Genomic DNA, 25,145 nt, shown 5'->3' with positions numbered 1-25,145 from the left:
TCTGTATTAACACATTTACTTTATTCATTTTGAGCAGTTGAATTGAATGAATACCTTCTCCTGATTTCCAAGTATTGTTTCTTGAAAGTACATTGGATCTGAATTAATCTATGTTGAATGTTAAGTTACAAAAGAAATATAAAAATTACATTAGTGTAAGATGTATTATGGAAAGTGACTTTTATGACCGTGATGACATTGGTGAGAAACCTAATGTCTTTCTGTATCAATAAACTTACTCTGCATCACCCAAAATAATGGAAGCTTGACAACAGTAAACCAGCTAAAAAAAGTCAACAAGTTACATATCGCTTGATTTGGGGAGCAGCATACAATTGATCTCATTGCACAATTGGCTTATGCAATACTCACTAGATCAATTTTGGGCTTAGTTATATTTCAGTGTCATGACTGTATTCTCATTAATAACATTCCATTACTCTAATATTTTTACTAAGGCATAACTGTTCCACTTGTCCCTGATTCAGTCTTCAGATCTAACCGAACTAAGATAAATAACAAAGGGGGAGCTCCTAATTTATTTACAACTAGCCTTCTCCCTCTGTCCTGGACTTCTCATAATTAACCTTTTCTGCTAGTTGCTCCCTTCAACTCCTGCTGTGATGGTCTGCTGCTTATGACCTGGTCCCAGCATCAGCTTTCATTCCAGAGGGTCCATTTCTCCTTCTTCATGAACATAATGGGAAAGATGTTAGAATTTGCTAGGTCTGCAGGTTTGGAAATCAGCAAGAAATGTTCATAAAGGTGGTATTTGGTCCTTTGCTCTCAACAACAGGGTAAAAATTTAAATTATTTCAATCTCTAAACAGACTATTCTGAAAGTAAAGTGGAAATTTTTAAGTGTTTCATGGGCAAATGAGTAGTTGTTTTAAGTATTTTTGAGACAATATAAAACTTAATAGGAAATCACTACCTACATAACAAGGAAACATGAGAGGATTGGAGGCACAAGATTCCAAAGGTTTCTATTTTCCAAGTTAAACTTACAATGTTTTCTATCACCACAAAAACTATGAGCCAATATTACACAACAGGAACAACTACAAAAGAAGACATTTTATGGCATTGGGTTTCTATAGTTTCTTCAGTACCAGAGCCAACAGTTCATAAATATATATTTTTTTAAAACATGTTAAGCAAATAAACAGTGCATTTTTCAATTCAGCAACATTCAAGTAATTGCCGTGTTCTCTTAGGCAAACTTTAGGATATGTGGCAATAGGCTTCACCACAGATGTGTTTCTCGTATTTCTGCAATAACCTGACTGGCTCGTTGCAAGGCCTGTGTGGGAAGAAGAACAGTCAATCAGGTTTTATGTATCAGTACTTATATACAACTCTTAACTGGTTAGGTAGAAGAATTCACCAAGAAAATAGTACTGTATAAGATAAAACAATTGCCATAGACAGAAAATTGTTATTCTAGAATGTTCATGCACATGGTTCCTTTGAGCAAGTTTGATTCAATCAGGCCAAAAAAACATGAGAAAAATCAGACATTTGCTTTTCTTTGGAGAAACCTTTGGAGGCCAACAAAGCAGTTTCATCAAGCCATAATTCACGAATACGCAATGCAATTCTATGAACTGAGGTTTAAGAAGATTATTTTCTGGCTCAATTAATAGTTAATACCTTCAGCATGTCTGCAGCTTCCTTCCGGCGCTGGGCCATGTCCTCAGATTCAGTAAGAAGGTCTTCTAACAGCATTGACTTGTACAGTTGACCAACAAGTTCACTTTGAAGATTGTCTTTCACATAATTAACTAAGAAATTCATTACAGCTTTTGGCACACTGAAAAGTGTAGAAGTATATGAATGTTACTTTTATTGACAAATTACATTGCATTACATTCATAGCAACTACACAGGCAAATGAGAACAGCATTAAATCAACTACCTGGAAGTTAGTTGAAATTACCTGGAAGAGGAGGATTGCAGTTTTAATTGTGAATTTGACACCACAGCTGCATTGTGTCCATAATTTTGAAATGTGCTTATTTTCAATCAATTCTAAGTTTAATATACAATATTACTTTATTCTACACCTTAATTATAATTTCTGTGCATTCAAGTGATCAATCAAATCCTTAACTTTCTTTACTCATTTTGGATCAACCAAGCCAGTACTGAGAAGTAAAATTTTCCACTCCATCTTCAAACATTCTCAAACTAGCTTCAGCACAGGGTAGCTCCAATAACTTGATTGTTTGCATTTGAACTCAAATCCCCAAGGTGAAAGGGTACAGCCTTTTGTGTCAATGAGATGCATTTTATTAATTAAGTAAATTGTCAATAAATTAAATATAATAATGTTATCTGTTTAAAATAAAAGCCAATTATGAATAGACATACAACTGTTGAATGGCAGAAGTCCCCAGACCATCCATCCCATTACATTGTAATAGGGAAAACTGAAAAAGTTTCAAAAAGCAGTAGTGTAAATGAGGTAATTATAAGACTAAAATAGAAACAGAAATTGCTGGACAGACTCAGCAATTCAGGCAGCTTTATAGAGAGAATGTGCACAGTCCTGAATATCAGGTCATATACTAAACCTGCCCAGGCTTTTAGGATGAAGACACCAAAGTAGGTGGTGTCAAAGACATGGACATTTGTTTAGTTTAGGTAATCATGAGGTATTACATTTTGGGAAGACAAATCAAAGTACAGTTTTCACAGTGAACCATATGAGTCTGGTATGTGTTGTACAGCAGACGGGCCCAAGTGTACCAAGTACTGGAAGTAGTGTCACAGATGGGGCGATTAAGGAAGGAGGCTTTGACACACTGGCTTTATTGTGTATACAAGTTTGTATGTTACAATTGTACAAGAATTTGGTGAGAGCATATTTGGAATATTCTTTGTTTTTTGTCAGACTGATATAGGAAAGAAGTCATTAAATTTAAGTGGATTATGTTGGGATTGGGTTGTGGAGAGAGGCTGAGCAGTTTGGGATTTCAGTCAGAGTTACGTAGGAGAAGAAATCATGAAGAGTACAGATAGGGTGTATGAGTACAGCATTTTTGCCACGGCTTTGGAAATCAAGAACTATAGGACAGAGTAGCCATCTAGTTCTCAGAACCTGCTGGCACTCATCAAGTATGAGGCAAGTCCTAAGACCTAGGTGCAGAATTACGCTATTCAGCTCGTTCAGTCAGCCCCAACATTCCATCATGGCTGATTTATTGTCCCTCTCAACCCCATTCTCCTGCCTTCTCCCCATAACCTTTGACCTGCTGATTAATCAAGAACCTATCAACCTCCACCTTAAATATACCCAATGACTTGGTCTGCACAGGATACATATTTTACAGGTACAGAATTAGACCATTCATCCCATCAAATCTGCTCCAACAAAACTGATTTATTATCAATCTCAACCCCATTCTCCTGCCTTCTCCCTGTAACCATTAATGCCCTGATTAATCAAAAACCTATCAATCTCTGCCTTAAATATACCCGATGACTTGGCTTGCACAGCTGTCTGTGGCAAAGAATTCTGCAGATTCACCACCCTCTGGCTAAAGATATTTTTTCCTCATCTCTGTTCTAAATGGATGTCCCTCAATTCTGAGGCTGTGCCCTCTAGTCCTAGATTAGCCCCAAAAATGAAAACATCCTCTTCACTCTATCCAGACCATTCAATATTTGATAGATTTCCATGAGATCCCCACTCATTCTTCTAAACTCCAGTGAGTGCAGGCCCAGAGGCACCAAACGCTCCTCATATGTTAAACCATTTCATACTTGGAATCATTCTCATGAACCTCCTGTGGACCTTCTTCAATGTCAGCACACATTTTCTTAGATAAGGGGTCCAAAACTGTTGACGCTACTCCAAGTATGTCTGACCAATGCCTTAAAGCCTCAGTATTACATTCTAGTCCTTACTGATTCAACATGCAAGTTAAACTATAGGGAATCCTCCAAGAGGCCTCCCAAGTCCCCATGCACCCCCAATTTTTAAAATTTCCTCCCCATTTACAAAATAGTCCAACTCTATTCCTCCTGTCAAACTGCATGACCATACACTTCCCTATACTACATTCCAACTGCCACTTCTTTGCCTGTTCTCCCAATCTGTTCAAGTCTTACTGCAGATATCCTGCTTCCTCAACACTCCTACATCTTTCCAATCACTAAAGTCAGGCTAACTAGCCGATGATTTCTTTTCTTCTGCCTCCTTCTCTTCTTAAAGAGTGGAGTGACATTTGCAATTTTCCAGTCCTCAAGAACCATTCAAGAATCTAATGATTCTTGAAAGATCACTGCTAACGTCTCCACAATCTCTTCAGCTACTTCTTTCAGAACCGTGGAATGTAGTCCATATGGTCCAGGTGAGTTATCTACCTTTAGACTTTTATGCTTCACAAGTAATAGCAGCGACACTTACTTTTGCCCTGGACACGCTTACATTTCTGGTGTCCTACTAGAGTCTTGCATGTTGAAGACTTAAGCTCCCCCAATATCTCTTTGTCCCCTATTATCTCTCCAGAGTCATTTTCCAGTGGTCCGATATCTACTCTCATCTTTTTTTTTTTAAACTTCTTACACAGGTTAAGTACCCCCTACCGAAATTCTTGGGACTGGAAGTGTTTCAGATTTTGGAATATATAATGAGGTAGCTTGGGGTTGCCATAATTTCCAACTTTGAATTTATGTGCTACCAGTAAACAGTCTTTGTCTTACACTTGTTCATCACACATGTACTTAAGAGTAAAATTATTACGTACAACTGGAAAATATTGTGTGCACAGCGTAACAAAAGCAACACAGCAGCATTGGAAGAATACCTGAAATCAGGTATTGAGCAACAACAAGAACAGCAGGCTTTCAGTCTCTACCTATGATGCCATGTTTTGATTAAAAGGTAATAGTACACTGCATTTGTATTTTACTTTTTTTAATGTTTTATGTAAGGTATAAAACCAATTGTGTTAAATTTTCATCAGCGATGATCTTCACGTCCTTAGTGAACATCATTACCTTTAAAAATTTAACGCCATGTCTTTTCTTAAATTTCTGCAACCAGCTTGCTGAATATTCAATTACCTTCAATTTTCAGTTTGTCATGATAGATTTTTGCTTGCTTCATAATTAGCATACCGTTGAGTGGCATATGTTTACTCCAACGCAGAAGAATACATTCTTTCAATCCATGATAGAGATCTTCATTTTTCGCTTTATACAGCGTTTTTCATTAACTTCTGTTCAATACATATGTGAGGTGACTTCTCAGAACTGTCTGTGATGAGCACAGACCTGTTCATCACCTGGGAATCTTCCCGGGAATGTGTGCAATTTTCCATTTATGACATCAGCTCAGTGCTCAAAAATAAATTTGGATTTCAAAGGATTTTGAAATTTCAGGTAAGGGGTACTCAACTTGTATATCTGGAAAAAATTTTGTATCCTCTTTTATATTATTGGCTAGCTTACCTTCATTTTTTTCTCTTTATGGCTTTTTTTTAAAGTTGCCTTCTGTTAGTTTTTTTTAAAAGCTTCCCAATCCTCCATCTTCACACAAATTTTTGTATTTTTATAAGCCCTTTCTTTAGCTTTGACGCCATCTTTGATTTCCCTTGTCAGCCACAGTTACCTCATCCTCTCTTTAGAGTACTTATTCATCATTGGGATGAATCTTTTCTACGCCTTCTGAATTTCCCCCAGAAACTCCAGCCATTGCTATTCCACCATCATCCATGCCAGTGTCACCTTCAATCAACTCTGGCCTGCTCCTATTTCATGCCTCAGTAATTCCCCCAGTCCAATGTGATGATACATCCAAACTTAATTCTCCTTTAAAAGCACAGTAAATTCTATCATGTTTTGATCACTGTCTCAAAGGGTTCCTTTACCTTAAGCTCTCTAATCAAATCTGGTTTATTATACAATACGCAATCAAGAACTGCTTTTCCCCTTGTGGGCCCAACCACGAACTGCTATAAAAAGCCATCTCAAACATTCTGCAAATTATCTCTTGGGATCCAGCATCAACCTGATTTTTCCAATCTACCCGCCAATTAAAATCTCCCACAACAATCGTAACATTGTCCTTTTTACATGCATTTTCTATCTCCCGTTGTAAAAGCTACTGTTTGAAAGCCTGCATAACTCCCATCAGGGTCTTTTTACCCTTGCAGTTTCTTAACTCACCCAAAGAAGCCAAATCTTCCAATCCTATAAGGATTTGATTCTATTATCTACCAATAGAGCCACTCCATCCACTCTGCCTACTGCCTATCCTTTCGATATAATGTGAATCCTTGGATGTGAGCACCCAACTATGATCTTTCGGCTACAATTAGGAGATACTACAACATTACACCCGCCAATCTTTAACTGCACTCCAAGGTCATCTACCCTATTCCATACACCGAGTGCATTAAATATAAACACCTTCAGTCCTGTATTTATCACCCTTTTTGATTTTAGTGCTCTGCTACACTTTAACATCCCATTGATTGCAATTTTGTCCTATCATCTGCCTGTCCACTTTACGCAGCATGCCCCATCCTCAGCCCTATTACTCCGGATCTTATTCCACCTACGAAATTAGCTTAAACCCTCCCAACAACTCTAGCAAATCTGCCCACAAGGATATTGGTCCCCCTCAGGTTCAGGCGTAACCCATCCTTTTTCAAAAGATCATACCTTCCCCAGAAAAGATCCCATAATCCAGACACCTGAAACCCTGCCCCCTGCACCAATTCTTCAGCCACACTTTCATCTGCCAAATCATCCTATTCTTCCCCTCTTTGGCATGTGGTAAAGGGTGGCAATCTAGAGATTACTACCCTGGAGGTCCTGCTTTTCAGCTTTCTGCCTAACTTCAGGACCTCCTCACTTTGTCATTGGTGCCAATATGTACCATGACTTCCGGCTGCTTATTCTACTCCTTTAAAATGCCACGGACTCAACTGAAGACATCACTGACCCTGTTACCTGGGAAGCAACATACCATTTGGCTGTTTCTTTCATGTCTACAGTATCTGTTTTCAGCTCCTCTAATTGTGGAAACTACTGTACACCTTTTCTTCTTTCTTCCCTTCTGCACCAGAGTCAGAGACCAGTTCCTCCCTGGCAAGTTGCCCCTCCTAACAGTACTCAAAGTATGATGGCCAACGGGATAATCCACCTATTCCTTTTCCCTCTCCTGACAATCACTTAGGCACCTGCTTCCTGCAACTTCACTGCAGTCCCTATATGTTGTTTTTGAGTGTTGTCAAATCGTCGTCGACATACGGCGACCCTATGGTTAGTGTAGTTCTACACTGGGTTTTCATGCCAGGTTATGGAAGTAGATTGCTAGTCCTTTCTCCTGCGTAGATACCACTGCTGCCCAGGTTGGGACCTGGCCAGATCTGAACTCAAGACCATCCACCTTGAAACGCAGTGCTGATACCACTGGCCGGCCCTGTTCCTACACATCACATCCTTATGAGCCAGAGGTCAAGCTGCTGCTCCAGATCCTTAACACAGTCTCCAAGGAGTTGCAGCTTTATGCATTTCATGCAGATATAGTTACGAAGGAGATTGGAGGTCTCCCAAGTTTCCCATATCTCACATAAGGAATATACCTGTACCATTATGTTCAGAGCCATTCTCAGTGCACTAGCTATGTACTATCTGAAAAATTAAAACTTACTAGAAACTTTCTTACTTAGAACCTCCACCTGTCATTGCTCAAGCCTGCTGAGCCAAAGCTAGACCACTCTCATAATGCCCATTCCAATAATGCCTACTCTGCTTGCACCTCAGTGGCCCCATGCTGATTGCTGTCCACTGAGAAAAAAGCCGAAATGCACCCAAGCTCTTTCTAAACCTTGCACTGCGTCACCAACGACCAAACTCACGCACTGGTTGCTACCCGCCATGTTTTCCAGCTTGTGTTACATGAACTAAGAACATAAGCAGGAGGCCAGATATCTGTCTGATCCGGTCTTGGCTTCAATATTTTCATTCCCTTTTACGCTCATATTCTAATTTGCAATTGAAATAGAATTTAAAACAACATTGCAGAGACTTTCAGTGTTGAACAGTGGATAGGAACACCTGTTATTAGAGAAACTTACCTGTCCTGGATATTTTTTCTCACGATCAAAAAGTAGGATTTAATCAATCTTTCAATCACTTCACAATCTCGTTGCTCCCTTGCGGAAAGTTTACGTGAAACAGGAACACGCTACGAAAATAACAACGATTTTAATAACTGTATGTCATAGCCAACACACAGAGACACAAAAGCACCTGCTTGCATTGTTTGCAAATACTCTGATGGAGAAAATGGAAAAGGAAACGAAACAGAACAGTGGTCATTGATCCTGTTTGGTTACTGTTCTATAGGTTTGTTAAGTATGCCAGCAGAAGAAGAATCTTAGGGCTGTATATGGTGACATAAGTACTTTGATAATAAATTTAACTTTGACTTTGAAAGTCGAGCTCTTTTGGCTTAATTTTCCAATAAAAATACAAGAATAATAAGTCATGTTCACCATTGTTCATCTGCCCTCTATCCTAAATAAACCTTTCCACACAGATAATTTATCTGTACCTGCATTTAATCACTGTGCCAGAACTATTCTCACACAGAGGGGGGTCAATACAAGGTGAAGAACCAGGAGGCAACAACAAACAATGACAGACTAAATTTAAAGGAATTTGGTAAGGAAATGCACCAGTGTTAATAGGGTAAAAGATACAATGAACCTTTCACATAGGACCATTGCCGCAACTGTTCACATTTTCCAGCAACACTGCTAGTCAAGGAAGAGAGAATTGAAAAGGGAATTGCAGCCTACCACATCAAGGAAATTTACAGATGGTCCCTTGTGAGGACTGCCGGCAGCAGGCTGCTTTGGCTTTTCATCAGATGATCCTTCATCTGGCTTTGACGTGGATGAGATTTTCAGCATCCCTCTCCAGTTTCCAGCTGATGCTCCATCCTGATTCCCATTCTGTAATTGAACTTCCTTATTTAAAGGCTGAGATGGAGTAGCAGAAAACACTAGTTAACACAGTACTAAACATATCCAGTTTTTAATATCAACCACAAACTATGTCTAAAAGTAGCCAAGTTTACAATGCACGCTTATAACTATAAAACATGGATTAGAAAGTCTGTCTTAAGGACATGGAGGCTTTGAAAATGATGCAGGAGAGGTCACCAGGATGCTGTTGCCTGGATTAGATAATAGCAGTGGTAAGGAGAATTTGGATAACTTGGGAGAGTTTTCTCTGGAGTAGAGGCTGAAGGACTGATAGTTGTTTCTAAAGGTATGAGAGGCATAGATAAGGTAGCTTTTCTCCCAGGGTAGAAGCTTCAAAGACTAGAGGGCATAGCTTTAAGGTGGGTGGGAAAGAGGCTGTTTAAAGGAGAATTAGAGAAGTTTTATTTTACAGGGTAGGTGTTGGAAGTGCTACTGGAGCGTTGAAGCTGACCCAATAGAGGCGTTTAAGAGGCATTCAGAGAGCCGCATGAAGAGGCAGGCACTGGAGGGGTACAGATCACATGCAAGCAGGTAGGTTTGATTTGGCATTTTGGTTGGCAGAGAGTTTAAGCTGAAGGGCATGATCCTGTGCTGTACTACTGTATTCCATGTCATAAGAAGGCAAGTCAAAGACCAAGGAAAAGTATATACATAATCCTCCACACCAGTATTACTTTATATTCCTATTTATTTGCAGGAGGGGGTTGTTTACATGTGGGAGGCCAGTAACAAGTTAGTTCTTTTCATAAAACTGTCAGATGATGCAAAATGCATTTTCAATACATTAAGACAAATTGGAGCAAAGCCCAACATGGAGTACAATAAAGCACACAGCAGATGCATAACCAACCTTTCCCTCCAGCTCAGCAGAAGACTCCTGGGAAGGAGCTGACATAGCACTGGAAACTTTAGAAGGCTGCAGTATGGAAAGAAAAATCAGGAAAGTGAGTAAGAAAGTTTATTTGTGAAACCAAATATTTATGCGCAATTCATAAAGCACCCTTACCATTCTTACAGCTGCTTTACAGAAACAACATGAATAAATAAATCATTATTTATAGCAATAATGTTTTCATGTCAATCATGCATCCTAATAGCATTCAACAATTCCAAGGCAACAAAAATCCTTTAAAAACCACAAAAGTAAAATAATTCAAAACTTCTTCAAAAATTGAAAATTCAAAAATTCAAAACTGCAATTTTCTGACATTCACAAAGAGGTTTATTAATATTGTTCAGGTGGATGCCAACCGAAAGACTTGATTGAGTTGCTTTGTGTTTTTTCCCCTTTCCAATTCATACACATTTGATGCTTTTCACCACCTCCTCGGCTCACTATCACTATTACCACAAATGGTAAGGAATTTGCCCTGCAGAGACCAGCATCAACCTGTATTCACCGCTAACTTGAATTTCCATCAAACCTTACCTTTTCTCGAGACAGAGCTGCGGGTGGCTCCCTTGCTAACCGGTTACGTCTTTGTTCCTGAGAAAACAGAAGTCACTTTAAATACAAAAGTCAGATATTTAAAAGAATAAAGTAGAATTTTAGAAACCTATTTTTTCCATCCTTACATGTTCCTATGCCAGTGATGCAAGCAAAAACATCTATTACCAAAGACAATATTAAACCAATTTATTCCCAGAACTCTGACAGGATTGGTGAAGGCACACCATGGTGACAACTAGTCTGTGCATGACAGCAACCTAGAATTATCTCTACCCCTATCCCCACCAGAAAAGCTTATGGTCACAAATGTAACTCCCCAGTTCTGAAATCAGAACTATGGTGCTCCAATACAGTACAACACAACTGAGAGACGTATCTGAACCTGAATTTACTCTTCTAGCAAAGTGTGGCAAAATATTCAGTGGCTATCTCAAAATAAGAGCATTTAAGAAGCATTTCCTTCTCTTATCAATTTTTGTAATGTTCTAACTTAGCTGTGAATGTTACTTACTCATTGAAATAGTTAAGAAGTTGAAATTAGTTGACAAAGGGGAGGTTTACAGAATCACTCAAGAACCACTCAATCACCCATTAAGTCACACAAAATGCTGGTGGAACACAGCAGGCCAGGCAGCATCTATAAGGAGAAGCACTGTCGACGTTTTGGGCCGAGACCCTTCAACAGGACTAGATGAAGTCTAGTCTTCATTAGTCCTGATGAAGGGTCTCGGCCCGAAACGTCGACAGTGCTTCTCCTTATAGATGCTGCCTGGCCTGCTGTGTTCCACCAGCATTTTGTGTGTTGTTTGAATTTCCAGCATCTGCAGATTTCCTTGTGTTCACCCATTAAGCCATTCAAGTTTTGGAAATTTAAAAAGTAATTTGTAGAACTATATTTTATGTTTCACCTATGAAACATCAACAGTAAGTAAATAAGCAACACAACTGTGAATATAATAATGAATAATTAATAGTAATCAAAAATTTTTGCAAAACTTACCTCTATGTTACTATTCAAAACCCCACAGGCATCTGCAAAGTCAGGGTGCTTTGTATTGATGTATGCAAGCTCAATGGCTACTAAATTGTGGACCTAGAAATAATTAAAAATCCTTGAAACAGCAAAAGACAAAGGTGCGAAAGCTAGCTGTACCAAGCCCAGCTCGTTAAATGTGATTAACTCAAAGACACAGGCTTAAAGTGATCTTTAACAATTTGTGCCCTCCACAAAATTCAAAATATATTTGCCCATTAATTCAGAAGTTTACAAATGTTTATGGAAAGGAATTCTTCAATCACAGATGCAACATGATACCAGCAGCTCTTTTCAGAGATGGGGTTCAGCCAAAGATAGCTGCAAGCCCAGATCTTTGTAGTATACAGAGACTGCGAAAGGTGAAATCTATTTGCCCACTACTGGAGTTCTTGGGGTGTCTAGTTCTGCTCCTATGTCTAACGGTCTTATGGAAATAAGATTACTAATGAGCGGAGAAACATCAGAATTTCACAACACTTTACATAAGAGTGTCTATGCTATCGCTTTTTGAAGTATGTTGGAATCACTGAATCCAACTTCACCTTTAATGCAGAACAATTTCTCCTTGACAGTTACTTTTACAGGCTCATCTCTAGTTTCAGCCACGTAAATGGTTTCATTTTAATATCTGAGAATGTATACAGTATACAACCTGAAATTCTTACTCTTCACAGACATCCACGAAAAAATAGAAGAGAACTCCAAAAGAACAAACAACAATGACCTACCACATTTTCCAGTGACTGTGTGACTGCATTATATTTTGTCCTTTTCCTGAAATACCTGTGAGACCAGTTCTGGCTCTGAGAAAACCTACCTCATTTCATTCCTTTATACTAAAACATTGCTACTCCAACAACTCAAGGCCAGGCAATTATTTTTTTAAAAACATATTTAGTTGCCTAATATCACTGCATTGAGTCTCCTTTTATTATTCAAGATTTTACTATATATTAAGATTTTAATCACTGGATGTGATTTCATAGATCAAATGTCAACACTCTACTCCTCCAAATAAGCATGAAAGAACTTGCAATCAAAAGTTGATCTGAATCAAGAAGGAGAACATGTACTGAGTCTTCACAACTTACCATATCATTGGTAACAGGCAATCTCCTGCGCAACAATGATGTCACAACTTCTACAATGGCATCATGGAGTTTTGGAAAACGGAGCAATTCCTAATAAAAAGACACGACAAAATACACCAGAAGATCAACAGAGTTGAACATTGAAGAATTCAGCTCCACTTTAAATAATAGCAACTAACTAGTTCAGATAAATTTCAGTTAAATTGGTTTAGTCAAAATCAAAACAGCAGATGCTGAAAATACTTGACAGGTCAGACTTCATCTGTGACAACCAGAATTAGCATTTCTGACCCTTCATCACAATGCTCAATCATACCTAACTGATGTAGACCAAGGAACTGATCATAGACTTCAGGAAAAGGAAACCAGAGGTCCATGAGTAGAGAGAGCTAGCAACCTGAAAACTTCGAGTTGTTATTACATCAGAAGACCTGTCCTGGGCCCAGCAACTAAGTGCAATTACAAAGCAAGCACGGCTCTACTTCCTTAGGAATTTGCGGCGATTCGGCATGACATCTAAAGCTTTGACAAACTTCAATAGATGTGTAGTGGGGAGCATATTGTGGAATGCATCACAGCCTGGTATGGAAACGCCAATGCCTTTGAACAGAAAATTCTACAAAAGAAATAGTGGATAAGGCCCAGTCCATCAAGGGTAAAGCCTTCCCAACTATCGAGCACATCTACACCAAACACTGTTGCAGGAAAGCAATATTCTGCATCAAGGAGCCACACCACCCAGGATATGCTCTCTTCTCACCGCTGCCATCAGGAAGAAGGTCCAAGAGTCTTAGGACTCACACCATCAAATTTAGGAACAGTTACTACCCCTCAAACATCAGGCTCTTGAACAAAGAGAATAACTTCACCTGCCCCATCATTGAAATTTTCAAATAACCAATGGACTCACTTTCAATGACTCTTCATCTCATGCTCTCATTATTTGCTTATTGATTTGTATTATTTCTTCTTTTTGCATTTGCAGTTTGTTGTCTTCTGCACTCTGGTTGAAAGATTTAGTTTGGCAGTTGTTCATGGATTCTGTTATAGTTACTATTCCATAGATTTGTTATTAACATTAACCTCCATAGAGGTTGTTATTCTATCTGTATATGTGGGAACCAGGGTTGGTGCGCGGGAAGTTTGGTGAGGAGAAGCGAAGAGGGAGGACGTGCAGGAAGCGCTCTGTAGACCACCGCGGTTGGTCCCAGTCCGAGGGTTATGGAGTTCGGAGGAAATTGAATGGTGGACCGAGGATACTGTGTGAGCTCCAACCTTGTGCACGAACTGTATAATCTCTATCCTTGGTGGCATTTTATTTTATATTTTTGTTTCTCTACTAACCCCATAGTCACAGTAAAATTTATAAAGTGTAATCGTTTAAACGTACAATGTGTACTGACTGATATTTTACATTGTGGGTTTGTGCCGGGGTGCATACACAGCATCTATGCAAACATCAGACACAGTTTGGCGGGTAGACGGCGGTTTCCCCTAGATGAACGTGGGTTGATAGAGCTGAGTGTTACAAATGATTGCGTGGTTTTGAATATTATAATTATCCACATACACTCCTACAACAACAATTTGCATTCTTCAGTACTAAGATAAACAGAGTGGGAAAAGTTAACAGTTATATTTTGTTTTAATTGCTTTATATTTTCAATATATACAGTACCAATTATCAATAAAATTCACTGAACTGGCATTTAGGTAGCCACTCTTTAAATAACAGCGGACAGCACAGAATGATTTGAGAAGCCTGTGTACCTGCGTGCTGTATGTGCTGCAGTGCTGTATAATCCTTTGCATTTCTTCATGGACCAGTTCAACACACCGCAAGCTTGGTTCTTCCAGACGTTTAATCTGTCGCTTCACTAACAACTCAAAAGAGATTTCAGGAACAAAAAGTGCTGGACGTGGACCCTAGATACAACAGATTAAATTAATACCTCACTCCCCTAAAAGCACATTAAAATATGTACCAAAGGTTCTAAACAGAACATCACATATGAGAAGCAGATGCTTTTCCAAGTCAAATTCTTGCAAAATGAATGTTGCCCGGAGGAGATAAAGAGGTATATAATTAATACTATTTTAAAAAGTCATTGGCATAAACAAAACACTGCACATTATCATGAAAGATGGAAAGAAGCAAAACATATATGTCAAATCTGGGCAAGTGAAAAAAAAGAACAGCAAAAGCCCCTGTTATCCAGCACTTAAAGCTCTAGGTACATTCTAGTAACAGGTTTTCTCAAGATCAGTCAACTAAGCAGCTTTAAGGGGTTTTAGATAGGCAGCAGGAACCAGAAAATTTGAAACATGCATAAAGAACTGAAAACCAAATTTCCGTAATTAAACAGCATTTTCTATTAACAGACACATCGTCTGACACATACCAGATAACAAAGCCTTTGTACAAAATGGAATACATCAGATTCTTATTGTTTCAAGACCTTGACTCTTAGAGGTGGGCTCTGCCTACTCACAGTAGCATTTCTGATTGCAGTGAGAATGTCAATAGTATTGAGTCCACCCAGTGCATCTACAGATTCCAAAGTACGTCCAAACGTTTCATGAAAAATGTAGCATATTCTTGCTCCACCACAACTAGAAAGAATATTAAAAAGTGGTTAGATAGATTTGTGGATAAATCTCGAGCTGAAAACAAATTTCTACGTAAAGGCATTTACATTACTGCACAAAAATCCCTTGTAGTGCATTTGTAATAAAGTGCAAGTAGAATATACTTTTGATGAGTGACAGAGTAATTTGAGTCAAGGACAAGCAGCAGAATAGCCTCCTTTTGCACTGTAAACATTTAATTTTTCTCCTGCCCATTCTTCCTAACCTTGAAAATTGTTTCCTTTTCAGAATTCATTTTTTCTAGTTCTAACAAGGGGGCTTGGACTTGAAACATTTGCACCTCTTTCCATAGATGCTGCTTAATCCAAATGCTTCCAATAATTTCTGTTTTTGCACAACCTCTTCTCTAGAACACCTGAACTGCTTTACTCTAGTAACACAATTATTGGATTTCAGAAAATCTCTTCTACACCCTGCAGAGCCTTTGATCTTTTTTAGTATGGCATCCAGAATGGGACACAATACTCCAGTAATATAAAGCTCTTAGTCCACATGCTTTTAAAACCAGTTTCTCATTGTTCTACTATTTTCAAGGAGCTATACAAACATATTCTCAGTTCTTCCACTAAAACATATTTTAGAACAGCTCCCTTAGGGTTACCATCCCTACTTATTCCAGAGAAATAAATTTCATCTATTAATCACTACCCTAATTCCACAAGCATCTCATCATCTCCGAGAATTCTGTTACCATCTTCCTGTAGACCATCACATCGCTGAGCTTTGTGCATCTGATAATTTGAAAATGGTGGACTGTATATGCAAGTCTAAACCATGAGGCAAACAATAAGGTTTTACTGAGCGTGTCTCAAGTAGATTACCCTTTTTTTACTGCATCTTTTGCAGCTTCCTCACTGCTGAACTACTGTAAGAAATCACGTTATCAATTTCTTTCTGTATATCAAAACCAGAAGCTGAAGTTGGTCATTTGTTTCCTTTAGCTCCATCATTCTACAATATCATGACGGTAAACCTAACACTGTATTCCTGTATATATAGTCATAAAACAGCACAGCATAGAAACAAGCCCTTCAGCCTACCTAGTCCATGCCGAACCATAAATCTGTCTAGTCCCATTGACCTGCATCTTGGCCATAGCTCTCCATACCCCTCCCATCCATGTACCTATCCAATTTTCTTTTAAATGCTGAAATCAACACATCCACCACTAGTGCTAGCAGCTCATTCCACTCTCACCACCCTCTGAATGAAGAAGTTTCCCCTCATGTCTCCCATAAACATTTTACTTTTCACCCTAAACCTATGACCTCTAGTTGTAGTCTCACCCAACCTCTGTGGTAAAAGCCTGCATTTACCCAACTATACCTTTCATAATTCTGTATACAGTACTTCTATCAAACTCCCCTCAATCTTCCATGCTCTAGTTCTAACCTATTCAAACTTTCCCTCTAACTCAAGTCTTCAAGTCCCGGCAACATCCTTCTAAATTTTCTCTGCACTCTTTCAGTCTTTCCTGAAGGTAGGTGACCAAAACTGCACACAACACTTCAAATTAATCCTCACCAATATCTTATACAACTTCAACAAAATATCCCAACTCCTGCACTCAATACATTGATTTATGAAGACCAATGTGCCAAAAGCTTTCTTTATGGCCCCATCTACCCGTAAGACCACTTCCAAGGAATTATGAATCTGTATTTCCAGATCCCTCTGTTCTTCCACGCTCCTCTGTGCTCTACCACTCACATGCAAGATCAGCGTTGAATGGTCCTCTACCTTACAAGTGTCTGCATTCAATTTCATTTGCCATTTTTCCAGCTGGTCCAGATCCCACAAGTTTTGATTGTCTTCCTTGCTGTCTACCACACCCCCAATCTTGGTGTCATCTGCAAACTTGCTGATCCAGTTTACCACATTACCATTCCGATCTCTGATATCGATGACAAACAGCAAACAGACCCAGCACTGATCCCTGCAGCACATCACTGGTCAAAGGCCTCTAGTCAGAGAGGCAACCATCCACTACCACTCTTACTTCTCTCGCAAAGCAAATGTCTATGTTCTCACTGCTGCATTGCCTCACAACTACAGACTGTGTCCATCTACCAAGTAAATAAAGATGTAAAAAGTCTATTTAAGATCTTCCCCATCTCTCTCAGCTCCAGTCATAGCTTACCACTCTGATCTTCCAGAGGTCCAATTTTGTCCCTTGCTATCCTTTTGCTCTTTAATGTAGAAGCTCTTAGGAATCTCCTTTAGCTTGTCTGCTAGAGCAACCTCATGCCTTTTAGCCCTCCTGATTTCATTTTTAAGTGTTCTCTCCACATTTCAAGTACCTCATTTGTTCCAACTTGCATATACCTGCTATGTACCTCCCTTTTCTCAACCGGGGCCTCAATATCTCTTGAAAACAGAAGTGCACTAAACCTGTCATCTTTACCTTTTATTCTGACAGGCACATGCAAGTTTTGTACTCACAATATTTCACTTTTGAAGCCTCCCACTTACCAAGCATACCTTTGCCAGAAAAAAAAGCACATCCAAATCTACACTTGCCAGGCCCTTCTGATACCATCAAAATTGGGCTTTTGATCTTAGAATCTCAACCCGAGGATCAGACTTGTTCTTTTCCATAATTACCTTGAAACTAATCGTATTATGATCACTAGATTCAAAGCTTCCCCCCACACACCAGTCCTATCTCATTCCTTAATAGGAGATCTAGAATCACACTCCCTAGTTGGGACTTCTAGGTACTGATTAAGGAAGCTTTCTGGAACACATTTGACAAATTCTTTCCCATCTAGCCTTTTTACCATATGGGAGTCCCAGTCAATATGTGGAAAGTTAAAAAAGAAATCACCTACTATCACAACCTTATGGTTTCTTGCAACAGTCTGCAATCTCTCTACAAATCTGCTCCCGTAAATCCTATGGGCTGTTGGGTGGTCTAATATAATCCTGTTAATCTTTCTTATTCCTCAATCCTACCTATAAAGTCTCACTAGACAAACTCTCCAGTCTGTCCAGTCTGAACATTAACATGACATTTTACCTAAGTAGTAATGCCACCCTTCCCACTTTATTCCAGGTTTCCATTATTTTAGTTGTGATAGGGAGGGATTAATGAACTCCCAGTCCTGCCACTCCTGGAACCAAGTCTCATTGATGGCTACAATGTCATAGTTCCACTTGCTGATCCATGCTCGAAGTTCATCCGCTCTTCCCACAATACTCCTTGCATTGAAATATACACAGCTCAGAACGTTGGCCCTACCACGTTCAACCTTTCAACTCCAGATTTTGTACGTAGGCTGAACCACACCTTTGTCCACAACCACTCCTCCACCTGTTCTGGTACTCTGGTTCCCGTACTCTGCAACTCTACTTTAAACCCCATCTCCACCTCCATGCAACATTAGCAAACCTTCCCGCCAGGACATTAAACCCCTCTCCAGTTCAGCTGCAAAATGTCTCTTCTGTATAGGACCCACCTTCCCTGTAAGAAAGCCCAATGATGCAAAAATCTTAAGTCCTCCTCCCTGCACCATCCCCTGAGCCACATGTTAAACTTTCTGGCCTTGCTACGAAGTGGCATGGGCAGCCACCCTGAGATCACTTCTCTGGAGGTCCTGTTCTTAACTTAGCACTCAACTCCCTGAACTCATTTTGCAGGACGTCATCACCCCTTCTTCCTATGTCATTGATATGTACATGGGCCAAGACCTCTGGCTGTTCACCCTCCCATTTACGAATGTTGTGGACTGGATCCAAGGTGTCCCTGACCCTGGCACCCAGGAGGCAATGTACCATCTGGGAATCTCGTTCTGATCCCCTCTCACTACAGATTCCTCTCCTCCCCAACTCTATTAAGTCATAAAGCCAAACTCAGTGCCAGAGACCTGACTGCTGTGGCTTTTCGCTGCTAGATCATCCCTCCCAACAGTATTCAAAGCAGTATATCTTTTTGTGAGGGGAACAGCCACAGAGATACTCTGCACTGGCTGCCTATCCCTTTCCCCCTCCTGATGGTGCCCCTCCTGTGTCCTGCATCTTGGGTGTAACTACTTCCCTGTATGTACTGTCCATCAACCCTCAGCCTTCTGAATGATCCGGTACTTTTCACCTTCTATTCTCTAAGTAACATACTGTTTTAAAAAGAAAAAGTTCCCTCTCCTGCTCAGAGCAGTGAAAATAGAATTGCAACTGCAATGTTTGTATGAACTGTTAGGAGGAATCAAATTCACATTCCTCTGCAATCTAAGGGTTCAGCATCAAAAACTAGAATGCTACACAACTGGTGAAGTGGAAGTGGAAGTGATACTGTGGCAGACAAGTATCCAGTACATCCACTGGTTCCCTCTTCATTTGATGCACGTTATCTCTTCAGAAAAAGGCTATTACTTGATTAAACGCGAGTTCTTTTACACAAAGCTATGGTGACTTTATCTAAGGTGCCCTATTCTGATATCTGTAATAGTGGCTCCAATAATTTCCCCATGACAGATATTACATAAACTGACATGCTAGAAGGACTGGAATCCTCTCCATTTCCCCGCATGAATTCTATTCTTAAAAACGCAAGCAGCTCAATGCCTACCAGAACACTGCAGCCATACTCCCATAACCTGGAATTATATCAACATTCCTTCATTACAACTGGGCCAAAATACAGGATCAAGGATGGGTAACATATGTCATCCTTGCTAGCAAACAAAATTCCATCAAATCACTAAAATGATATAAAGGATGTAAAATACTTTGAAGTGTTGATGTTAATAAGATAACTCAGAAGGCACTACCATTTATACTGGATATTCAAAATAACAAAATAGCAGCCTGCTTACAGTTCTGAAGTTTCAATGTATTTTGCTGTTCCCTCAATTGTCTGGCAATACTCAGCTGCAAACTTGGTAATAAGCTGCAAAAGAGTGGCACTTTTGTCCTCGACTGGTTCACCATAACTGTTCAGTAAAGACTGGTACTGAGCTGCCAATACATTTATCCTAGTTTTCAGCTCTGGCAAGCAATCTCTGATATGATGCATGAGCAATCTAAAAGAGAAACAAAAATTAGTAATTCCTCTGGAAAAGAAATTGAAAGAAAATAGAGTTAGACAAATGTTACAAACCAGACAAATAGCATCTAGTTTACCTCATTCACCAAACACCTAATGTGATTGCAATTGACTTCGCAATTAGAACACCTCAATGCATCATCCTTAGAAGTGCAGTTCAGGTGAGTAGGTGTCATAGGCAAACACAAGTCTTTCGCGAAAACCTGGTGTATACATGGGGCTGACATTTTTTGGAGAATTGGACAAACACTGGCCTGCAAAAGCAATCTGAAGTTGTGGGAAGAGATGAAAAAATGCAACTGCACATACCTCTCTTAAAATGATGAATAATTAACAGTACTTATTGGAAAAAGTTGGTAAATGGGCACAATAAACCATTTACCATGCACGTTAGTTCTCTGTAAATAGTCTGTGAACGAGAACAGAAAACAACAACTTTCTCCAACAAAAGCAGATTAACTTTGGGGAAAAAAAATGCAGAGTGAAGGTGCACAAAAATACTGTGCACAAAATAAACCCCTATTACAAACACTTGAATGCACCAAGGCGAATGATAGGACATCTTTACGCAGCCAGCTTTAACAGATAGCAGACAGGGCTCTGAAGACACTCTTGACCACTCAGTGCATGAATGGAAGCCTTGGCATTGACTTTACATTCTGTGCTCTTTTCTTAATTTTGTCAGTTTAACAACATATTACCTGTTCAAAGTTTTAGCTAGATATTTGGTTCCATTTCTGTTAGCAAGTGAGGGATATTTCTTTTGTAGAAATGCATATTCATCCTTTAAAGCATCTGCCACAGATTTCTTATTGTTGATATCCAGTTGACTCCTGAAGAATACACAGATATCCTTTAATTAGAGCAATTAGTGCACCAAAACAAAAATTCTACTTGTAACCCAAGATCTGTGAAAAGCAAAGTATATTAATAGATCAGTTGTACCCTTCACTTCTGTCAATGCTAATTCCTGTTAAAACCCCTGTAATGAATTTCAGGGATTTAGTCATAAAGCGGGTTTCACTACCATTAAGTGACAGGTTTTGAATTTACTTTAGTTTTTCAGTTCCTGATAATAACAAATTTGCAAGAATGTGGGGAAGTACACAAAAGGAAAAAAAAAGAAAATTCAACCAGCAAAGCAATGGAAGGGAAGATTAAAAAAAACCCAGGATGGTGTAAAGAAAATACCTTTCCAGCTGATAGAATGTATAGGTAACCCTCTCCCAGGCTTTGGCCAATTTAAGCAGTCACAATGAAGTGGCCCAGGATCACTCTCCCTTTGTTGTTCCCTCCCTGTGAAGATGTAGAGACACAACTAAGATGAGGACTCAAAGGTCTCAAGGATGCAGGCATGATGCAGAATCTCATCACACCATGGTATATCAGAAGCCTATATGCCACACCATCTCTCACACTAAGTCTACTGCCCTCTCTTCCCCTAGACTGCTATACTTTAAATTAACCTTCCATCAACATCCAAAACCATAATGATTGGTGAGTAAGAGGCGAAGTTCTTCAATATGTCTGGACCATATGTGATTCTAAACTTGCAAGAATGTGGACGACTTTTAAATCAGACTTGAACTGGGTAAGGAATCCAATATATTAGTTGAGCAACAACTTAACCAAGGTTTGATAATCAGACTACATCTAGATCTCTGCCATCAACATTCCTGGATGTGTATGAATCAGTATTCAGCCAATCTGTTTCACTCCAAAGATATCAGGAAAAAGCCAAGTATTCCAGCTAGAGCACCAAGACTTGTATTCCAAACCTAGCTTTGTCTGCAGCTGAGTAGTTCAATAAGCTGATATAATGCAGACAAATGACTGCTTATCTGACATACTATCAAGCATTCTGAACCTTTACTTTGCCATGCCTACAGTGTATCACATTTTCAGAATACACACCTTTTATCTAATTTACCAACTAGGAAGCTAAAAGTCATGTGATACAGGACTGTCAAAGGCAAGTTCTTTTCTATGTACCTGAAATTATATGGCTATTCCTTCATTGTGACTGGGCCAAATTCCTTTACCTGACCACAACAAAGGAGTACCTATTCTGTACACACAGCAATACTTCACACAAAAAAAGGACAGCCCACAACCATTCCCTTCTAAACCAACATTGCTACGTACCTGTTGACAATTCCAATGATACCCAGCTTGACTGGAATAACTCTTCCCATAAGCACATCCATAGCATCTGTGCCAGCATCCATAAGATCTAACTTTGTGATAACAGCAAGTGTTCGTCGCCCTGTTGAACAGATACACTGCTACCTGTTGAAATGTGTTACTTAAAACAATCAAGTCAAAAAGACTATCAATATAGAAGACTTCTAAAAGTAAATAAAAATTTAAAAAATTCAGTTTTTTCCCCCATTCTCCCAGGTTGCCCCCTCATATCTAATAACATGGATTATGAAACCTGTGCTATGCTTCCTAGAACATTCTTGAGAGAAACATTATTAGACATGATGAAACAAGAACATGGCCTTGCCCTTCAAGCTGCTTACCAATACTAATGAAAGTGGTCTTGGGCCGAGACCTGCTGTAATACCCTTTGTTATCACATCCAAATTCAATCATTTGTTAGTACTGGCCTATAAATGGAAATCTAGGAATGACTCACAATAAAGCCACAGATTTAAACTTAGATGATGCAAGTGGTGATGTATAAATATCGCAATAATGCAACTTCTTTCACCACCTTACCTTCTGGATCAGCTTCTCTGGCAATTTTAAGTGATTCTGATGTTGCCATGTCAGTATTGGCAGCAGTAACAGATAAAATAATCGAGTTTGGGTTGCTGATATACCGTAGTATGAGATCTTTTATCTGTAGTTCAATATCTCGAGGCTGATCACCCACAGGTACCTAAAAATAGTGCATTAAATGAGTACTAAGAACAAAAGATACACAAAATATTCATCAGGTAAGACACCTGCTGTTTATATCTGTACCAAGTGAGTCAGGAAATGATCTTGCATCTGATTAAATGTTAAGGACCTAAAAGACAATAGTGAAGGAGAGACCGTCTTTCAAATCAATAATATTTCATCAGATGCTTTTCTGATTTGTTGAGTACCGATATAAACAGCATCTCATCTTCTAGGTAGGCAGAATTCAGCCCTCAGGTTTCAACACTGATTTCAAAAACTGCAGATAACTAGCCACCGTTTTGGTTTATGTGAAAACTTCCAAGTTCAGAATAAAAGTTGTCAACCCATAACATTAATTGCCTTTCCTATCTCCACAGGTGTGCCCAACCTGTGTTTTATTTCAGATTGATTGAATGTTGAACCTTACAGTTCTAGCTTGTCTTAAATTTTCACAAGTAAGAGAAAATCTGGAGATCTAAATTAACAACACACAAACAATTATACTTCTCCTTGTCAATACTGAATACACCATTTAAACAATTACAGTCTAGGTTCAAAAGAGTATGTGAACCTCTGGGGTAATGCCTTCTAAAAAGCTATTTGGAGTCAGGTGGTCCAGTCAATGAGGTGCGATTGGAGGTGTGAGTTATAGCTGTCCCCTGCCCTATAAAAAGGGAACTAAGTCAGGTTGTTGACACAGCCTGCTCTTCTCAAGAAAGATCTGCTTATGTGCACCATGCCTCGATCAAAACAACTTTGAGGACATTTGAAGAACTGTAGAGGTGCATGAAGCTGGAAAAAGCTACAAAACCATTTCTAAAGACCTGAATGTTCAGTCTATAGTAAGAAAAACTGTCTACAAATGGAGTAAGTTCAGTACTGTTTCTACTCTCCCTAGGAGTAGGCATTCTGCAAAGATCACACCAAGAGCATAACATACAATATTGAAGGAGGTGAAAAAGAACCCAAGACCTGCAGAAATCTCTAGGACTTACTAAACTCTCTGTTGATGTGTCCACTATAAGAAAAACACTGAACAAGAATGGTGTTCATGGAAGGACACCACAGAAGAAACCACTGCTCTAAAATAACATTGCTGCACATTCAAGTTTTGCCAAAGACCACCTGGGTGTTCCACAACACCTCCAAAACATGTTCTGTGCACAGATGAGACAAAAGTTGAACTTTTTGGCAGAAATGCACATTGCTATGTTTGGAGGAAAAAGGGCACTGCAGACCAACACCAAAACCTCATCCCAAATCTGAAGCAAGGTGGAAGCAGCATCATGGTTTGGGGATACTTTGCTGCCTCAGGGCCTGACAGCTTGCAATCATTGAGGGAACAATTAATTCAAAATTGTATCAAAACATATTACAGGAGAATGTCAGGGTAGTTAACAGAAGCTTAACAGAAGCTGGATGATGAAACGAGACAATGATCTGAAACACAAGAGTAAATCAACAACAGCATGGTTTAAAAAATAAATTTGTGTTTTAGAATGGCCACGTCAAAGTCAAAGACATCAACTCAATTGAAATGCCGTGGCATGAGCTGAAGAGGGGTGTTCATGCAAGGTATCCCACTCAAGTCGATGAACTGAAACAGTTTTGTATGGAGGAATGGTTGAAAATTCCTCCTCACTGTTGTTCAAGTCTGATCAGCAGCTACAGGAAATGTTTAGTGGAGGTTATTGCTGCTAATTGGTTATTGACGCTCTACCAGTTATTAAATACAAGGGTTCACATACTTTTTCCAGTCTGTACTGTAATGATTAAAAAATGTGTTCAATAAAGACACGAAAAGTACAATTGCTTGTGTGTTATTAGTTTAAGCAGACTGTGTTTGTCTATTATTGTGATTTAGATGAAGATCAAACCACATTTTTTTGAGTAATTAATGCAGAAAACCAGGTAATTTAAAAGGATTCACAAACTTTTTCTTGCAACTGTACATCAACATGTCACTACCCAAAGG

The 25,145-nt window shown here is 39.2% G+C and overlaps 1 protein-coding gene across 3 annotated transcripts in view; it reads right to left on the bottom strand.

Moving 5' to 3' along the window:
* The window catches only part of dnm1l (dynamin 1-like), a 49,118-nt gene continuing 23,973 nt past the window's right edge, over positions 1–25,145 (bottom strand). For 2 of the 3 annotated variants that reach the window (XM_073059214.1, XM_073059215.1), the window contains 14 exons: positions 23,003–23,165; positions 22,424–22,544; positions 20,980–21,111; positions 20,049–20,255; positions 15,081–15,201; positions 14,359–14,514; positions 12,589–12,678; positions 11,462–11,554; positions 10,441–10,497; positions 9,862–9,927; positions 8,823–9,005; positions 8,097–8,206; positions 1,654–1,813; positions 1–1,303 (listed from right to left, as the gene is read on the bottom strand). In XM_073059214.1, coding sequence (XP_072915315.1) covers positions 1,247–1,303; positions 1,654–1,813; positions 8,097–8,206; positions 8,823–9,005; positions 9,862–9,927; positions 10,441–10,497; positions 11,462–11,554; positions 12,589–12,678; positions 14,359–14,514; positions 15,081–15,201; positions 20,049–20,255; positions 20,980–21,111; positions 22,424–22,544; positions 23,003–23,165 — 1,716 coding nt within the window. In that variant the 3' untranslated portion in view covers positions 1–1,246. The remainder of the gene's footprint in view (positions 1,304–1,653; positions 1,814–8,096; positions 8,207–8,822; positions 9,006–9,861; positions 9,928–10,440; positions 10,498–11,461; positions 11,555–12,588; positions 12,679–14,358; positions 14,515–15,080; positions 15,202–20,048; positions 20,256–20,979; positions 21,112–22,423; positions 22,545–23,002; positions 23,166–25,145) is intronic. The other variant, XM_073059216.1, reaches the window with a different exon arrangement.

This window comes from Hemitrygon akajei, chromosome 10 (genome assembly GCF_048418815.1).
Source record: "Hemitrygon akajei chromosome 10, sHemAka1.3, whole genome shotgun sequence".
NCBI classification, from domain to species: domain Eukaryota; kingdom Metazoa; phylum Chordata; class Chondrichthyes; order Myliobatiformes; family Dasyatidae; genus Hemitrygon; species Hemitrygon akajei.
The sequence above is the reverse complement of the archived record's forward strand: the minus strand, read 5'-3'. Positions and strand labels throughout refer to the sequence as shown.